This window comes from Artemia sp. Qi Xiang Cuo, chromosome 20, assembly GCF_049724085.1.
Source record: "Artemia sp. Qi Xiang Cuo chromosome 20, ASM4972408v1, whole genome shotgun sequence".
NCBI lineage: Eukaryota > Metazoa > Arthropoda > Branchiopoda > Anostraca > Artemiidae > Artemia > Artemia sp. Qi Xiang Cuo.
The window spans coordinates 17,176,950-17,197,135 of record NC_142813.1 but is presented as its reverse complement, the minus strand read 5'-3'; the positions used below and the strand labels follow the sequence as shown (position 1 = coordinate 17,197,135).

Sequence of the window (20,186 nt, the reverse complement as noted above, 5' to 3'; positions counted from 1 at the left end):
AAAAGAAAAAAAAAGAAAAAAATATCCCGTTTAGGCAGAATGTTGTAGTAGCTGCCACTTTTCTTGATTTTCAAGCCAATATATTTCCCTTGCTGTTCAAGCCAAGGGACAGAAATTTTACTATGCAGGGGTTTCGGACAAGGCGGTTCTAATGGTGTACTTTTTGTTTTGATCTGACTCTTTTTTTAAGAACTATGGGTTTTTATATTTCTTAACATTGGACGTGATCGTCTCTTACTAGGTTGCTAGCTACCGCTGCAACCCGGATGATGATGATGATGACAACCCGGATGATGATGATGATGATGAGATGAGATGAGATGAGATGATGATGATGCAACCCGGATGATGAGATGAGATGAGATGAGATGAGATGAGATGATGATGAGATGATGATGATGATGATGAACAACCCAGATGTACCACAGGGTTCAGTTTCTTTGGACTTGAGTTCGTTTTTTAACTATAAATACAAACAGGAAAAAGCCTACGGCTTTTTCTTCTTTTAAATAGTAAGAGATGAAACTCAAACAATCAATTAGTAGCTAACAAAGTCCAATGTATGGAATGGTTTGTTATTTCAGTGATCGTCTTTTAATGTAAATTTACTAACCTATACTATAGTTAAGTGGCCTATATAATTTAGTATAGGCAAGAGGTCGTTCTTTATTATAATCTAATGATGTACTTTTGTTTTGATCTGACTCTATTTTTAGGAGTTTTGGGTTTTTATATTTCTTAGCATTGGACTGATCGTCTATTACTAGGTTGCTAGCTACTGCTGCAACCCAAATTCACATATATATTTATTTATGAGAGGCAGCCTGGCCGAGTGGTCCAAGGCACTGGTGTTAGCCACCAGTCTCTTCAGAGGCGTGGGTTCAATTCTTACCGCTGGTATACGATTATGTTTGAAAGACTGCAGTGTGAAAAGACATCAAAATGCAGTTTTTGGTGGAAAAATTTATTCTCTTTTAGAAATAATTTATTTTAGTTACTATAGATTTTTAACCCAATTAATTTCCTTTAAAATGAGCTATTGAACAACCCTCTACGATGTTCCAGTGCCAAGCTATCTCTGGATACAAAAAAAAAAAAAAAAGAAAAAAAGAAAAAATATCCCGTTTAGGCAGAATGTTGTAGTAGCTGCCACTTTTCTTGATTTTCAAGCCAATATATTTCCCTTGCTGTTCAAGCCAAGGGACAGAAATTTTACTATGCAGGGGTTTCGGACAAGGCGGTTCTAATGGTGTACTTTTTGTTTTGATCTGACTCTTTTTTTAAGAACTATGGGTTTTTATATTTCTTAACATTGGACGTGATCGTCTCTTACTAGGTTGCTAGCTACCGCTGCAACCCGGACGATGCAGAATATAGCAGTTCCAGCAACTTGTCTTGTTTTTCAAGCCACTGGGTTTCCTTCACTATTCAAGCAAATTAACTACCTTTTGCTTTGTCATGATATAAATACTGTAATCTTATTACGATGGTACGATGGTAGCATATGTGCTTTTAACTAGTGGTTATTATAGCTGGTATTCATCAAGATTGGCCATAAAAATGCAGTTTTTAGTGGAAAATGGATCCTAATTATAAAAAAAAATATTACAAATGGCATTAGATCTAGTATTTTCCTTTTTAATAAGCCATTGAACAACTCTCTACGATGTTCCAGTGCGAAGCTATCTGTGGAAAAGAAAAAAATAGAGAAAAAAGATGCCCGTTTAGGCAGAATGCTGTAGTAACTGCCACTTTTTTTTTCAAGCCAATATAAATCCCTTGCTGTTCAAGCCAAGGGACAGAAAGTTTATTATATAGGGATTTCGGAAAAGGCGGTTCTGATGGTGAACTTTTTGTTTTGATCTGATTCTATTTTTAGGAGTTATGGGTTATTAAATTTCTTAACATTGGACGCGATCGTCTCTTACTAGGTTGCTAGCAATCGCTGCAACCCGAAGAAGGGATTGTTTCCACTAACAGAAACAAGCATTGATGTTACTTGGTGGATGAAAATCTGTTGATACAGAATTCCAAATATGCTGTTAACTTACTTTAAAATAGATCATGCTAATCTGGATATTTTAATTAACGAAATCGCTGACAGGTGGTAGCAGTTTTTTCTAGTAAAAACAACTAATTTTCCTGGGAAAATACCTTTTTTTGGCTTATTTTCATTGGAAAAAGCGGTCTACGAAAGTTTTATTTTCAATTACATCTCTTTATCTATTGAAAATTCAGCCTCGAAGAACATTTTTTTTTTCAGAGAAATCAATTGTATTGACAGACGAAAACAGTAGCCGACTTTCATCCTTTTATCAATTAGAAGACCTAGGGTAGATTAACAAAGCTGAGGATTCTGTACAAATAGACGTTCTTCAAAGTCAATTGTTCGTTCTGTGGTCCAAGAGGTCTCCCTTCCCAAAGAAGTTAAAAAAGCTTTTCCTCCTAAGGCCTACCACAACTTCTTCGTCGGGCCGAAGACAGAATTTCTTACGAGAAGAACATCAATGAACTGTTGAAAGGAGATGCTCCAAACACTATTGTAAATTCACGAAAATTTAAGGGAGAAGAAGCAAAAGTGAAATGTAATTTTCAGTAGCTAAGGGGGAGGGGGCAAAATGAATTTTTGATTACCTAGTAGGAACAATTCTTGTTTTTTTTCAATGAAAATAACTAAAAAAGGCATTTTCAAATGAAAACCCCTAAAAGGTGTTTTTTTTTTCAAATCTATGAGAAGAAAAAAGTAGTGGAGGACAGCCCCTCCTGCGACTCCAAATTAACACCACTGGCCCCAAAAATAACTCAGAGGACGGATGGGACTTAAGGAGGTAAATAAGTAAATAATAATTCAAAGTCAAAACTAAGAGAATGCAATATGGATGAATCAATCAAGCCCAAAAGAAACAGGACTTAGTCTCACCAGTCATTGCTGATCCCACCTCAGATCTTGATCGTTGCCCCACCCTAAGCATCAATAAGTGAGCCCAGGTATTCGAACTCTCCATGTCAATAGGATTGCTCTTAAGATGTACAAAAGAGTATAAGTCTCAGTTGATAGGTATTTAGCTTTTGATATGTGATTGAGAGACCTGCCGTATGTGCTGTACCCGCTACTCTTTTGATCATTTATTCCGCTTTCAGTGCTGAGTTACATAGGAGAGTAGGCTACTTATCATCAGCATATTCGAGGTAGCTGTGGTAGCCTACGCATAGTTCCTTTTGGTTAGCTCAACATACGAATCAATATGCCTGAAGTTTCAACTTGATGCTTTAAGCCATTAAGATTGCTGACACTTCCTTTAGACAACCTGCATTTACATAGTGTGTTTTCATTTCGTGCAATATTCCCTGAAAGTTTCAATTAAATATCCTTAGCCTCAGTAGTAGGAGTAGTCGCAGTAGTAATAGCATTAGCGACAGTAGTAGTAATAGTAGGCCAATAGTTCCTTTTAGTTAGTTTAACATTCCTCTCAGTATGGCCTGAATGTTTTAACTTTATACCTAAGCTGTTCCTGGGACATTGCTGATACGCCCTTTCGACAACCTGCATGCTCATAGCGTATTTTGGTTTAGTTCAACATCCCCTCAACATGCTCTGATATTTTCATCTTAGTAACATGAGCCTTAGTAGGAGTGTAGTAGTAGTAAAAGTAGTAGTAGTAGTAGTAGCAGTAGTGGTGGCAGTAGTAGTAGTAGTTGTAATAGTAGTAGTAGTAGTAGTTGTAGTAGCAATAGTATTAGTAGTAGTAGTAGTAGGAGTAGGAGTAGTATAAGTAGTATTAGTAGTAGTAATAGTAGTAGTAGTAATGGTAGTAGTAGTAGTAATAGTAGTAGAAGTATTAGTAATAATAATAATAATAATAATAATAGGAGTAGTAGCAGTAGTACTAGGCTAGTATGCACATAGTCTCCTTTGGTTAGTGTGACATCCCGTTTAAGATTTGTAATATTTCATTAAAACGTATTCTGGTACTTAATTGTAAATATGATTTAATGACCTACCAGTGGGGTATCCTACATCCTCCCCCTCACACATAAATTGAAAAAAATTAGACAGAAATTTCCCAATTACCAGAAATATCCTTTCTAAATTTCTATGACAAAAATTACAAACATCCTAGAAGTTTGAACCATTTAAAATACACATAAATTAGGAACTCAATTACATTATAACTTTTATTTCCAACTGGAAAATATCATGCAATACATGTTCCGACAAAGATTATGCTATTTTTTCCCGTTTTCTGTAAGCATCAAAGACTTTTTATAATTAACATAACTTTTTCAATGCTCTCTGAATGGTCAAGAACTGCATTTTGTTCATGATTAGAAAAGCGAAATATAACCTCTTTTGACAAAGATTTAACTACAAAACCGAAAGATATGCAGGATTATTTATGGGAAAAGAGAAGTTTTACTTCGTCATAGCCAAAATGACTTGCCGCCACCGAAGAATGCTACACTGACTATGGCAGTATGGGGCAAAAATATTGGCCAATAAAAGAAAAACGCTTCTTTTGTAACATTTCTTTTATATTCATGAACAACCAAAGCTCCATAGCAGTAACAGCGCAATAGATACTTTTGTATCTGAAGAAACTTCAAGGAAGAGAAAAGTGAATTTATTTTCACGTTTGGTGAAAAATATAGCTTCCTTCTTTTTGTGTTAAGCTGAAAACGGTCAAGCGTCAAATATTTCCCCATTCGCTTAATATTTTTGGATGATATATTTATTCTAGAAATTTTACAAAGCAACATCGAAAGTGACCCCTCAAAATACCCGAGGCTTCTGTCGTTGCGAAAACCCAGCAGACGACGAAAACTCAAATGAAAATTTGATGGTTTAACCATTATCTGAACTAACTACTCTTGTTATGAATGGCCCTAGGTATTTCTATCAATATGCTGATCTTTAGAAAATACCAAAAAAATTGACATAAAGAGTGGAAGATAGCCCGCCATTCCATACGATAAACCCCAATTTTAGCGTAATTTTTGATACGAGTAGCTGCTGTGTTATGACTCCAACTCAAAAGCTGTTACGAGTAGTGTACATTTGTGACTACCTAGTGTTTTTCCTTATTTTACTCTTTCAAAATAAAAAAATTTATTTTTGTTCTTTGCAGCCTTTTTAGACGAGTTGATGAAATCAGTTTCATCATTTTATGAAACATCATTTCAGTGAAACTATTTCATAATATGATTATAAATTTTTAAAAAATCGGCCTTTCTACAAATTCAAATTTGTGTTTTAAATGAGCACTGACTTTCAGATGATACAGAAAGCGTTGAACCCATTAAAAACTGAATACAAAGAACAAAAATTATGCTAAATAGGCTGTTAGTATTTAATAAAACTTTTATCAAAAAAGCCATTTTACAAAAATGAAAGAATTCGCTTGTTGTTAGGTCTTACTGGAATACTAGGTTTTCAATCCAGGCTATAACTATATGGATTATTACAAACTTTTTTTTACCCGAGTGTTTTCTCCGGGCAAACGACAGAAAACTAATATAAGTAAGAACTTCCCCCTTAGAATTATATGACAGCCATTTCCATCAGTAGTTCTTGTTCAGCACCCAGAAATTACGTAGTAAAATCAGAGGGTAAGATTGCGGAGCGTTGTTGGCAAAGAAAGGGTAAAAATGTTCCCGGGTAGTTTATAAGAATCTAGTGAGGCACAAATTATAATTCCCTTTGTTATATCTTGCACATAACAAATGGACAGTTATCAGCTTGGGTCAAATAGATCCACTATGGACTACGGAATGGAATTTCGTCCTTGGCAATACCGAGTTATATACGTATTTTCAAATATTGTCCATTTGTCCATTTCAAAATATTGCAATTGTCATAGCTGACTCCAAGATTTTGATGTGTAGGGAAAGCTTAACTAGGGAAAAATAATTCCCAGACCTTAGTTAGTCGTTAGATAACTGTAAGGAATATATTCTCAGTAGGGCGGAAGCTAGTAAGGGGAGGAAGAGTGAGGCGAAGGGAGGTGGGAATTTTCTTGGTGGATTTGGGTGTTGGTGGGGGGCGGGGTAAACACAAACAATAAAACACTATTTTTACTGCCTTGTAAACTGGTAGAGAATATATTTACCAGAGTACTTTAAGCTGAGAAGTAATTTGTAGAATAGCTGTTTTTCGTTTAAGCCTGTGAGTAATATTCACTAATAAGGCTCTTTTTAATAATAGCTCTTTTTTATCTAATTTTAGTCTCTGATAAATCGGGGTATGTCTGAACTTTTCATCTATCCTAATTTGAAATGTTATATTCAATTTTTCGTGCAGCAACTTCCCATGTAGTCTTCAAACTACAATTTCTCAAGACTTGGCTGCTACAAAAAATTTGTAAGTGGCATACCCATCAGATCCTATAGTCACCCCCCCCCCCTTCACGCACGGCACAGATAAATATCACCAGCTTTTCTAGCAAACCAAACCCTTGTGATATGCTTGATGGTAGCTCGAATGTTTGTAATTGCATACATAACTTTATTCAACATGTGAAAATAAAAGCCGACGGAGAAAAAGACGGAGAAAAAAACAAAACAGAAATGCTCACCCTTAAATACAGATATAGAAACAAATTACAAAATATACCAGATAGAGTGCAAACAAACCTTGAAAAAAAGCTTCGAAGAGCTTTAGCGATTAAATTGCCTCTCTTACCTTCCATTATTTTTCTTAACAATGGAGATTGAACTGAAAAGTACATATTGTGAAAGCAAGGAATTGTTTTGTTGTCAGTCCAAAGAGGTAGCCTGATGTATGACAGAGTAGTCGGATTTTTATAGCTTTCCATGCCTAATAGAGCCCCTAAAGGATATTAGCTGTCTTATTTAATTTGTCCAAGTCTATGTCACATTTAGTCCTTCAAACCAGGGAAGGGTGTGTCAAACCGTACCTAGGGGACAATTTCTAAATTTGGCTTAATATCAGAAAGCTATTTGCTCAGACGTGTGTCAATTTTGTTGATTAATGCTTTTGGATTGTAAAGAATTTTGGCAGTGATAATATAAAGTTTAAATGTAATATGAACTCTCTAGGGTTACAGGGTTAATGTTGTGTTTTGGATTTCAACTGCTAATTATATAATTCCTTGGATTCAGCCACGTGTCTAAGTTTTCTTTGGTTCAATCTGTTAGTGACCATCAATTGTCGATGTCTTTTTTCCCAAGTGTCCAGAAAAGTTCTTTTATGTGAATGTTTCCAAGGCCATATAAAACTGTTACTATTGAGATTGGAAATTCCTATGCTCGTGTAACTCCAATTGAATTTCGTTTTCTCGTTCTTTGTTATATTTGGGCAGAATAAATAAAAAGTGCGGAATTCTAAAGTGGTGCAGTCTTGAAGACATCGACCACCGGAAGTCAAAACCTTATACAGATTTTTCACAGCTTTTACTTATAGAAAATGTATTTGGTTACCAGCAATACTTTGTCGATTGGTGAGAATCCCCTATTTAGTTTCTTTCAATTTATCACCGTGCAAAACGTAAAATACACCATATTCTTTTTATTAACATTATAATTTCAAAGCTAAATTGCCAAAAATACTCTTTTCCACTTCGTCTGTCTCATCTTTTTACGTTCTACATAAATGCATATTTTTGCACAGGTTATCAATGGATTGGAAAGTTGTAGTGGCAGAAAGATGTCGGAGGGGCAGGGTGTCCCCCTATTGCTCTCCTTTCCCCGTGGATTTTGAAGCATACTTTTGCTTAGGTATTTTCACATAAATGTCATTTTAGTGCTATCTTAAAAAATTAAAATAAAATCTCATCCTAGATTTTGAAGAATACCTTCTCCCCCTCCCTAAATTTCTGCTAATTGATGTTTAGGTTTTAATTCGTAACAGTTTTCCATAGGCTTCTAGAAACCCCATCAGAACATTTTAATGTTTGACTCATCCTTTATCATCGTGTTTGTGGACCCCCTTGCAACATCACTCGTAACACCCATTTAATAACAATTATGAGTTGTTGTGAGTGATTCAACGTTGTGAGTGAGTAAAATACAATACATGGATAAGATTGTAGTATTTTTTGTAATAAATTTTGTCAAACTTTCTCTTAGTGAATTTAACTAACTACAGTACAGCAGAGGGATAAAACAGTTTGGCATGGTGGAGGGACTTAATTTCCTGGAACAAACGATTAGTATAGCGGTTGCCATTTTGAATCAGTAGCGGTCTGACTGTGGAATGTGCAGTTAAAGGCATTCTCAAGGACCATCAAACGGCGGACGCTACGGACAGCTTTAAAACTCCGTTTTACCACAAGTGGCGAACACTTAATTCCTGATGACGCTAAAAAAGTCATTTTGCATTTTCAAAAGTAATTATTTATCTTATGGTACATCTGATTTAATCTAGAATATGTAATGGTTGAGATGTCATTCCTGTATACATGTTTTCAACATTAATTTTGTCAAAGAAACTTAGGGGGCCGAAAAAATATGAGTTAAAATTTCTCTTACCTCTTTCAGACCTCGCATCTGGCAATGTTGCCCAAAGAACAAACATAATAGGTGCCAAAATTAGATAGGTAATTTGTTTCTTTGTACCTTCTGGCCACGACATATTAAGTGGCTTTGAAGTGTCATTCACTTCTTCTTCAAAGGATTGAATATCTTTTCTTCCATTTGCGGGCACTTCTCCATTTTCCTAAAACATAAAATTAATTATAAAATTAAAACTGTAAACGTAAATGCTTTGTTGGAGCTTCAATAATTTTTTACATTGAATTAACCAAAAACAGAGCTGGTTTCACATACAAACTTGTTTTTACAAATAAGAATACAAAAGTGGAATCCTTGAACTTCTTCACAATTGTTGTGAATTAAATAACTAAAAAAAACAGTTCGTCGTAATGGAATAAAACAATTTGCTGCAAGAATCTGCAAGTAAAGAGCAATTCATTCTATGAGTAATTAAAAGCCTAATAAGGGAGTTTCGGTAATAATTTACAAATTAAAATAAATTTCAGTTTGCTGTGATTTTAAATAGGTAAATTTCACTAAAGTAAGAGGAACATCAAAATAGAAGCATTTTTGTATTTTTTTTTTTTTTGCCCCGTCTGATGTCCGTTCCTGCCTGAAAACTACTTATTTTTCAGCAATATGAAGTTCTTAGAACTGTGCCACATTTTCGTCTGTGTTGCCAGTTTGAGCAGTGAAAACAAATAAGAAAAAATAATTAGTTAAACTTGACAACAACCTTCGTCCAACACATCAAACCCTGAAGGAAGATTGGAACGGTGGAAAGACCATTTCAAAGATCTGTTAAATAGAACAGGACAGACTAAACCCCAACCGTTGATCCAAATCCCTCATCCAATGCCACTGCCACCCGAAGAGCAGTACCCATGTGATATATCACTGGCAGACCTATTGTGTAAAATCTGGAATACGGATTATGTTCCCGGTACTCGTGCAAAGCCACTATAATTCATATCTTCAAAAAGAGAGATAAAGACGATTTGCAAGGTGATTGAATTTCACTGATTCACATTGCTGGAAAAATTCTTGCAATAGTTGTCATAAAGTGTTTGAGAATGGAACGAGAGCAACGGACAAGAAGCAACCAGGATAGTTTTTGCACAGAGGTGGGGTTTGGTGATGATATTTCCCTTCAGTGACTCCTCCTCCACCATAGGCTCATTTACGGACTAGACATCTCTATACTCCAGCCTATCCTCTGGCAGGTATTGCTTGAAGATGGTGTCCCAACTAAATCGGTCAACCTGCTCTAAGCTTATTATGAAGATACGAAGATTAATATCTGGGTATAAGGTGAACCTACAGAACTCTTTGAAATAGAGTATGGTGAACGCCAAGATTGCCAAGCATCCCCAATTATTTTCAATTTTATAATAGATTTGATTATGAAGAGAGCTTTAAACGAAGAAGATGGCGTGGCATTTTCAACCAAAGAAAGTGTTGCTGACCTCGAATATACCGATGATGGTACTCTCCTATCGACTCAGCATTGAAAGCGGAAGAAATGATAAAAAGAGTGGCACCTACTGCGGATATGGCAGGTCTTGCAATCTCCATCCCAAAATATTATATACGGTTATATAAGTTTCAACTTAACCACTTCAAACAGCCCAAGTTCCTTTATACTCTCCTTGGTTTCTTACATCTGAACAGACACAAGTCTAGAGGATCAGAAAAATGTCATTGCTATCTGGGCCATAGTTGAAGTCACCGTACAATACGAAACTATCGATCTTATATTTTCTAGCACTTTGCTAAGCTGAGAATAAGCCTTTTGGATTTTTTTTTTTTTTTTTTTGATTGAGTAAGTTCGTACCATTTTCAACATTAAGATGCTGTTGAAAACACACAAAAGAGTGTTCAATTATAAATTTATAAGAAAGTCGAGCTTGAGGGCATTGTGGTTGTAAATATTGCAACGACAATTACTGATCCCATTGTTCGATTTTCATTTTGTTAATGCTAAGGCTTTTATTTTATTCTCAGTTTTAAAATTTATTCCACGCAAACAGTGCATAATAACAACGCGTAAACGCAACATCATTTCCATTATGGTAAACAATTCGATTTTTGGACTCTTTTTTTTTAGCCCTTTGTGAAAACTTATTTAAGATTTCCCTTAAACTTGAGCTTTCATGCCACCAATGTTTGAATTTTCTGGTGGAGATGGGTCGGAGGCTGTTGTAGCATAGTAGCCAGTTATTGCACACATTTTCAAATAAATTTACCCACTAAAATTAATTATTAAAGCAACTTTTTTCGAAATCGTTAATTTATGTACCGTATATTTGTCAATGGAAAAACGTGTCACTGCGTGATACTTTATTTTTATATTTCAAATAGCCATTTTTGATGATTCTAAGAAAGGCCTTACGATAGTTTAAAGGATCATCTTATTTCACCATAGCTTGTAGAACTCGAATATGGGATCCATATAAAAAACAGAAAACCTTAGAAATATTAAGAAAAATATTAACTTACAAGGTTTTGTGAACTTTATACGATATTTTCTCATTATAACGTAACAATAGACTTACATACTTTTTTGTCGAATCTATACAATCACCTTTTCATATACTAAAGTGCTATGTGCTATGCTGAAGAGACAGTGGCAATTCAAATCTGCCTACTGTAAACACTATCTGCTAACAAGATAGGACCGAGTCAAATTATCATCAATGCCAGTCTAGCCGTTCTAAATAAGCGGTAAAAACAAACGAATAAATGCCCATAACGAACTGATAAGAGTGTTAATGAAGGCAAGGACAGGAAAAAATGTTGTGCTCTAATGATCAATGTCAGCATTGGAGACCCGTTTCGAGTTTGGTAATACGTGACCCATAGTTCATGGGTTTTGTAAGAAACTGCAATAATTTAACGAACTGCGGATAGTCTTTTCACCAGGTTTTTTTGCAAAAAGGAAAAACACAAATCTGAATACGTTGACAAATATTTCAACGCAGGCGAGAAGACGTGCTCAGGAATCAATTGAATGGCTGATTATTCAATTTCTTATATCTATAACGTGTAAATTACCATTATTTTACTTCCTCTTAGTAATTATAGAAGTTCAACAGCAACAAGTTGATTATTGAACTCATTTTCTATAAGATAAGGCAAAGGTATTTACGATTTTTCCGCATCATACCTGGAATTTTCCAGGTACTTTTCCGCACTTTTCTGCAAAATCTATGTTTTGTTTGATTTGTCTTTTTTCCGCAAATTAATGCATGTGGGAAGTGAACGAATGGCAAAAGATCCTAATCATGCATTTATCCTACCACTTCAAAGCTTGTAAAATTAATTATCTGAAACTCCATTTTTTATTCGAGAAAACTCAAAGAGAACTCCACTGAAATTCATACAGAAATAGATGGCTTTGTTTACCATCTCTAATTAAGCTATTAAATAAAATTTTAATTGCAGTAACTGTAAGTTTTATCGGTTCTAGGATCTAGTTACCAAAGGTATTGAAATTCTTGCTTTTTAGTAGCGCGTGGAAATTGGTGAACCAAATCCCCCATTAAAAAACTTAATTTTGTTTCTCTCAATGCCATCCTTGACTCTTCTGCTGTTTAATTTGTTCCATAAATTTCAAGAGGTTAGAACAGCGCGCTAGAGATCGCCTCTCACTAAATCTGTAAAGTTATATATATATATATATATATATATATATAGGAATTTATGATAGCTAGACCATCCCAGAAATTTTCCCTCCCCTACTTACTGAATTCATTACTTCTCCTTTTGAGACATTGATTTATTTCTTGGTCATTAGCATTGTGTCAAGCTTTTGGAATACAAAAATATTACTTTTAACTTGTTCGACCCTAAAGAATAAAAATAACGAGATCTTTTCCTAATTGTTAGGGAAAATCAAAACTTTATTTTTTGTACGAAGTGTTTTCTCTTTGCTATTCAGTTTGCAATATGAGAAAAAAAATTAGCTGCTCCTAGGAAGAAAAAGAATTGACAAAAGGATGCTGTACAAATCAGAAGTCGAAATCATCGGACTATAATGATAAATGTCAGTCTTTGGGAATACATGTCCGACTCAACAGCTAGTCTTTTTTTATAGATTAGTTAAAAAAAAACTTTTTCCACAAAATAAGTTTTTAAAAGAAAAGTAAAGAACCCCATTAAACCATAAATGAGCTAAAATTAAATAATCTACCAAGCGTGAAACTACCACAAATCAGCATCGATAAATAAATGAAACCCAAAACGAACAGAAATTACAATAAATAACCAAGTTAAACTCAAAACGAGCAGAAATTAACATCAGTTGGGCTCAAATCCCCTATACCATCCCAAGGCCAGAACAACATTTGCACTTTAGTGAAAAAATGTAAATGTCTTTACTTTTATAAATTTGATAAAACAAACAATATTAAAATTTTGATTACTAATGATCAGTATATGCATATTAGCGAAATCAATAAGAGTTTCAAATAGGGATAGGTCCTTTTATTAGACAGCGAAACGAAAATATAAGCAAAGACTCTAAATATTTCGATGACACAGTCGGTCATCATCATCAGTAACGGTAACATCATCAGAGTAATTCTACTGATGATGACGACCGACTTTGTCATCGAAATATTTAGAGTCTTTGTTTATATCTTTGTTTCATTGTCTAATAAAAGGACCTATTCCTATTTTGAACTCTTATTGATTTCGTCATGGAAAAGGCAGTGTGGTCACGGAAAAAAAATATGTATATTGAACTGACAATGCACATTCATTTGAATTTTGTTTCAGTAAAGTGCAAATTATGTTCTGGCCTTGGGAAGGCATAGGGGGTTTTGAGCCCTTGTCATGTTAATTTCTTCTCGTTTTGAGTTTGACTCGGTTATTTATTGTACTTTCTGTTCATTTTGGGTTTCATTTATTTATCGATGCTGATTTGTGGTAGTTTTAGGCTTGGTAGATTATTTAACTTTTGCTCATTTATGGTTTAATGGGGCTCTTTACTTTTCTTTGAAAAACCTATTTTGTGAAAAAAATTCTGTAATTAATTTCTGTTCGTTTTATATTGACATAGTCTTTTCAGGGAAAAGGAAAATAATACTTTAAATGTTTTTGTTTTTAAGACTTTATAGTTTGGCTTGTTATTTGTATGCTGGAGAAAAATTTTCAGCCTTTTTTAACAACATACACCCTTTTAAAATTTGGACACAGATAGTAGTGTTTAATTTAGTTTCATACCTCCTCAAGTTGACCTGAAATAGAAAAAATGATACCGATCGCAAAAAAATCTGTTTACTTTCTTTGATAGTTTGCATACACTTACGCTATTTTGATTTGGTTAAATTTTAAGAGCAGAAGCAGCCCCGAAAGTTTGAACATAATACCCTCAGTCGTTCTTGGGATACTGCTGAGATGCCTTATTGGGAATTAGCATTAACACAGTGCATTTTGATTTAATATTTAAGGCAACATTTAGTTTTTAAACATAACAGGAAAAGGGGAGGGTGGGCGTGGAAGGGGGACTAGTTGCCCTGCAATCACTTCGATTATTAGCCCTTTTTCAAAGTTTCTAAGACAACTCTTTCGATACGAAGTGCCCTATTCTAAACAAAAAAAGAAGAAAAAAGTAATAGTACACTGTACCCATATTGATGTTTACTATAAAAATGTCAAGCCTTCCAATAACTTTCGACTATTAAAAAGGGCAATAGGCTTCTCAATTTCCAATCTAATGATCCCTTTTTGAGTTTCTACAGCAACCCTTTCTATAAAAACCTTATATATCCCAAGGGCCTAAATTACAACCCTTGCCCTGAGGGCTGTGAGGAGGTTGTCATCCTCAAAGACCTAATTTCCAGAACTTTCAACTACGTTAAACAAAATGGTTATCTCAAAATTTTGATTGGATGTGTTTGGGAAGATGGTGGGTTTGAGAGGGGCGTTAGTTGCTCTCTAATCACTTTCAACTATTAAAAAAGGCACTAGCCCTTTTAATTGCTAATCGAATGAGCCCTTTTGAAGTTTCTACGACAACAGTTTCAATAAAAAACCTTATATGCCCCCAAGGCATAGCTGACAACCCTTGCCCAGAGCCCTGGGGGGAGGGAGTTTCATCCTCAAAGACTTAATTTCCAGAACTTTCCACTACGTTGAAGAAAATCGCCATCTCATAATTTTGATTGGATGTGTTTTGGGAAATGGTGGGCGTGACAGGAGGACTAGTTGCCCTCCAATCACTTCCGACTATTAAAAAGGGCACTAGCCCTTTTACTTGCCACTCGAAGAGGCCCTTTTTTGAGTGTGCGCAATAACCTATACAATAGAACACAAACAAGCCCCAGGGTATAAATTACAACCCTTGACCTGAGAGCTGTGAGGGGGTTGTCATCCTTAAAGACTTCAATTTCAATTTCCAATCGAATGAGCCCTTTTTGAAGTTTCTACGACAAGACTTTATATAGTAACCTTATATGCCCCAGGGCATAACTTACAACCCTTGCCCTAAGGGCTCTGAGGGGGGTTTTCATCCTCAAAAACCTAATTACTAAGACTTTCAAATACGTTGAACAAAAACGCTATCTAAAAATTTTGATTCGATATGTTTGGGGAAAATGTGGGCGTGAGAGGGGGGTTAGTTGACCTTAATCACTTTTCCTATTTTTGAATTTCCAATCGAATGAGCCCTTTTTCAAGTTTCTACGACAAAGCTTTCCAAAAAAACCTTATATGCCCCCAGGCCATAACTTACAACCCTTACCCTAAGGGCTGTGGGGGCAGTGTCATCCTAAAAGATATAATTTCCGGACCTTTCAACTACTTTGAACAAAATGGCTATCTCAAAATTTTAAATGGATGTGTTTGGATAAATGGTGGGCATGGAAGGGGTGTTAGTTGCCTTCCAATCACTTTCGACTATTAAAAAGGGCATTAGCCATTTCAATTTCCAATCAAATGAGTCCTTTTTGAAGTTTCTACGACAACGCTTTCTATAAAAAAAACTTATATGCCTCCAGGGCATAACTTACAACCCTCGCCATGAGGGCTGTGGGGGAGTATCCTCTTCAAAAACATAATTTCAATCTGAAAATCAACTACGCTGAACAAATTGACTATCTCAAAATTTTTAATGGATGTGTTTGGGGAAATGGTTGGTGTGGATGGGGTTTTAGTTGCAATCCAATCACTTTTGATTATTAAAAAGGGCAAGAGCGACTCCAATTTCCAATGAAATGAGCCCTTTTCGAAGTTTCTACGACAGCCCTTTCGATACGAAGTACCCTGGTCTAAGACAAAGAACGAAAAATAAATAATGTGCCAACATCGTTCTTTTGATATGAAACCGCTGCTATGATATGATAAACCGCTGATATGATAAGCTGCTATGATAAACCGCTGATATGATAAGCTGCTATGATAAACCGCTGCTGCTAATAATAGCGATGCAACATCACTATGATATGAAGCGCTGCCTATGATATGAAACCCTATGAAAACAATATCACAAGTAAAAAATATGGGCCAAAAATAGCCTAAATTCTAAATCAAAGTTACAAAACAAAATTAGGCTATTTCCTGTTATCATTGAGCTTTTTCGATGCAAGTAGCAAACAAATCAGTCAATAGGAAAACTATTTGTAATTCAGAAAAACCGAACTTTCGAATGAAAGTTCAGTTTGGCTAGCCGATACTTACCTCATACGTTGGTACATCTATTAACAAAAGCTTCTCCGGTTTTGCAATACAAAGAAAGGGTCAAGACGCCACAATTCCTCCGAAAAACAAACATTTCCACAACTATCCAGTCCCTCTCCATGGCCAACTCAGACCAGTTTCTGTTTTGAACTAAATCCCTTATAATTCCTTAACTCTCTATGAGCGAGGAGGAGGTAGGAACTCTATGTACCAACGTATGAGGTAAGTATCGGCTAGCCAAACTGAACTTTCGTTCGAAAGTTTGGTTTTGACGTCACCATTACCTCATACGTTGGTACATCTATTAACGAAAGCTTAGATTCCAACCAATTTGGTGGTGGGTTCATAAATAAACAAATATAAAATATTAGTTTCAAACTCAAATATTCAAATGTATAAACTATAAAACTGTCTGAACCGCAACGAAATGCCGAGCATCGGTTCGATCTTCTATTTCATGAAGATAGTGTTGTCTGGGAGTAGACTCCAAAGACCAGCCAGCAGTACTAATCATATCAGCAAGTGGTACTGATTTTGATAGCGCCCATGACGCCGCCATGGATCTTGTGTCGTTTGCTTTCCCTTTTTACACTCTTCTTTTGCTGCCTCATATGCCTTAGTTATGGCCTGCTTCATCCAAGAAGAAATGGTTCCAGCTGCCACCTCTTGTGGTGCTGTTTTAGAAAAAGGAATGAAGAACCTTTTTCTCCCTTTTCTGACCGCCACGTTAGCTGTTTGCTGTGCGTAGGCCGATAGTATTCTCACTGGACACAAAGCTGGATCTATATCTAGCGCGGAAAGAAGGATAGGAGAAAGTATCTCCTGAGGCTTCACGGTTTTGGGTCTAAACAAAGGGAGAAACCTGAGAGTTACTGAATTATCCGAAAATTGTGCTGTACTGAAGGACAAGGCATGAATTTCACTCCTTCGACGACCAGATGCGATGGCAGTAATGAATACTGTCTTAAGAGTAAGATCTTTCATATCAATATTCCACAAGTCAAGAAATCGTGAAGTTCTAAAATACCTTAGAACAATGCAAGATCCCAGGCAGGAATATCATGTTGTGTCCGCGGTGAATCGTGCCAAAATTCTGTATCATTTTCGTCAAACAAGTATCTTTAATGATATTTGTTCCTGTAGCTAGAGCTAGCGCGCCGCATATTGCTGCTTTATAACCTTCTATCGTTTATGGTGCGAGGTTTCGACCAGTCTTTGGATATATCATGAATTCTAAAACTGTCTGAGTACTAGTTGCGAGAGGATCAATCTTCCTTTCACTACACCAACCTACAAACACTTGCCATTTTCCATTGAACAATTCAATGGTACATCGTCTCTGGGCCGGGCAATTGCAGGGGCTGATTCTTTAGAAAAATCTCTCTTTTCGAGTCCACGCTCGATGTCTTCCATCCGTGTAAATTTAGATTCCTTAGTGCTGGGTGGCGAAGTCGACCCTGCTGGAGGACATCTGACTAATCTCCGAGGGGTATAGGCAAGTCTACTAGCAAGTTGAGAAGATTCGTGTACCAAGCTTGGTGAGGACCTCACGGAGCAATTAGCGTTATTTGGTAGTTCACAGACTTTCGAACCTTCTCCAGAACCTTTGGGATCAGGGCAAATGGAGAGAAGACATAGCTGTGTTTGTTCGACCAATCGTGGACAAGGGTATCTGTGCCGATCGCAAGAGAATCTGGAACTGGAGAGAAATATACGTCGATCTTCAGGTTCAATCGAGTCGCGAATAGATCGACTTCTGGCAGTCCATACTCTTTTGATAGGGCTCAGAAGACACTGTCGTTGAGACTTTATTCCGTGGGCAGACCTTTTCCTTCTCGTGACAGTGTGTCACTAGATTGAGTGACCTAGCGATGTGTCTTGCCCTCAAGTGAACGTTCAGGGTCATCGTAGTCACGAAGAACTTTATGGGTTCCTCCTCTAGGGAGAAAGAACGGGTTCCGCCCTCTTTGTTTGTGTAATTGACTACAGTCGAGTTTTCCGTCACTACTATGACTACCTCGTTTCTTAGCTTCTCCTCAAAGACGTTGATTGTGTTGGCTACGGCTCTCATCTCGAGGCAATTTATATGAAGAGATTTCTCTTCTGGAGACCAAGTCCCCGAAGTGTCTTGATGTGGGTCCTCTAGATTGCCACCCCGCCCGTAGGTTGAGCTGTCAGTAAATATTGTTTTGGAAACAAAAGGGGGATTGAGAGGAAGGCCTTGACTCAGCCAATCTTTGTTCAGCCACGGTGAAAAAGCCTCTTTCATCTCTGTCGTAATTAGGATGTTTAAATCTATGTTGTTCCAAGACTTGTCCCACAGTCAGAGCATTAGTAACTGACATTTCCTGAGATGTAGTCAGTTGAAAGGAATTGCTCTTGGGCCCGCATTGATGAGTCCAATCAGCTTCATCAGTTGCCTTATTGAGGTATGCGATTTTTCCAGAGCTGCTTTGATTGCATGTATCAAGCCCTGAATCTTTTCCGGGGTTAGGTACACCCTCATTACCTCCAGGTCTACCAAAAACCCGAGAAATATAATCCGTCGCATAGGTTGCAATTCTGATTTCTCGCTCAGCATGAAACGGAATCTGTGCAGGAAAGTTACCTGATTTCTTACTTAGTATGAACTCAAGTCTGTGCTGGAGAATGACAATGCTCTTTGAGTCGTTCTGTACTAATGACTTTTGGTAATTGTGCAGAATCTATTTGTTCATGTAAGCATGCAATTAGATGGTTTGAAGATGGCTATAGCTTACGATGGCACTTTGAACTGATAGATTGTGCTTTTGAAAGTGAACCCTAACCTCGTTCTGTGAGTTAGGTCCTTAAAGTCGGCGAAAAACATGAAATACTTTCCGGAGAAAATAATTTTGAGTACGCTCTAGAAAGAATATTTGAAAGATGCTGCTGACATCTATTAACAGAATCCAAGAACTTCATCAGTTTTTGGGATAGTGTCAGGAGAGACGTTCTCTGCCTTTAACATCTTTATGACAGTACCTAACATAAGGCCACTGCATGATAGCATACTCAGAGTCACTCGTGTGGAAGAATCTAAGGCCAAGAATGACTTTCTGTCAACTGATATGAACTTTATGTCCTCTACTTATCCAGTTGATGGTAACAAAATGAACTTTGGGTTTATGCGTGGTGCCTGTGAAGCTGAAAATGCGTCTTGACATTTGCAAGCTCTCGCTCGGTCCGGGATGCCGAAAGAGTCAAAGAAGTACTACGTTTTGAAACGATATTTTCTTCAATATTATAAGTATATACTGTTATCCAGCTAGCATATCATAATTGTAATTGGACGCTGGAAGTAAATTCAACTCTAATCACCAGAAAAGCTTACCTCATGCCAGAACAGACCTATAGGCCAGCGCTGTAGTCGTTACAATACTATGCAATGACGGTACGTACGTCCAAGGCGTCGTGACCTTATATAATGGTGGTCTGTATTTCCAAAGCATTATGACCTTATGTAATAAGGGTCTGTACTCCCAAGGCGTTATGACCTTATGTAATGGCGGCCTTTACACCCAAGGTGTTATTACCTTATGTAATGCCGGTCTGTACGCCCAAGGTGTTATGACCTTATTTAATGACGGTTTGTACACCCAAGGTGTAACAAACTTATGTAATGATAGTCTGTACACCCAATGGTGTTATGACCCTATGTAATTCCGGTCTGTACGCCCAAAGCGTTATGACCTTATATAATGACGGCCTGTATACCCTTTGTGTAATGAGTATTATACCATAACATAAATATTGGGTTTAACACACCCAAATGATTAAAATACAAATAATTTCAAATAAGACACAAAAATTCACTTCTGTTATGTTTGGTTTCATGATTTTTTGCGTAATACCAGGGTTGCCAGCTGCCAATATCTAAAAAGGGGTAAAAAATAAGGAAAAAAGGGGAAACTTTACTCAAAGAGTGCAAGTCTGAAACAAAGAATTGCGCGCGCCTGTGCTCGGCCTGGTATGTCAAGAGGATCAAAGAAAGTACC

The 20,186-nt window shown here is 36.5% G+C and overlaps 1 protein-coding gene across 3 annotated transcripts in view; it reads right to left on the bottom strand.

The window, feature by feature from the left end:
* Nckx30C (solute carrier family 24 member Nckx30C) overlaps nucleotides 1-20,186 on the bottom strand; it is a 182,628-nt gene that overhangs the window by 69,918 nt on the left and 92,524 nt on the right. For all 3 annotated transcript variants that reach the window (XM_089106384.1, XM_089106385.1, XM_089106386.1), the window contains exon 4: nucleotides 8,488-8,674. In XM_089106384.1, coding sequence (XP_088962510.1) covers nucleotides 8,488-8,674 — 187 coding nt within the window. The remainder of the gene's footprint in view (nucleotides 1-8,487; nucleotides 8,675-20,186) is intronic.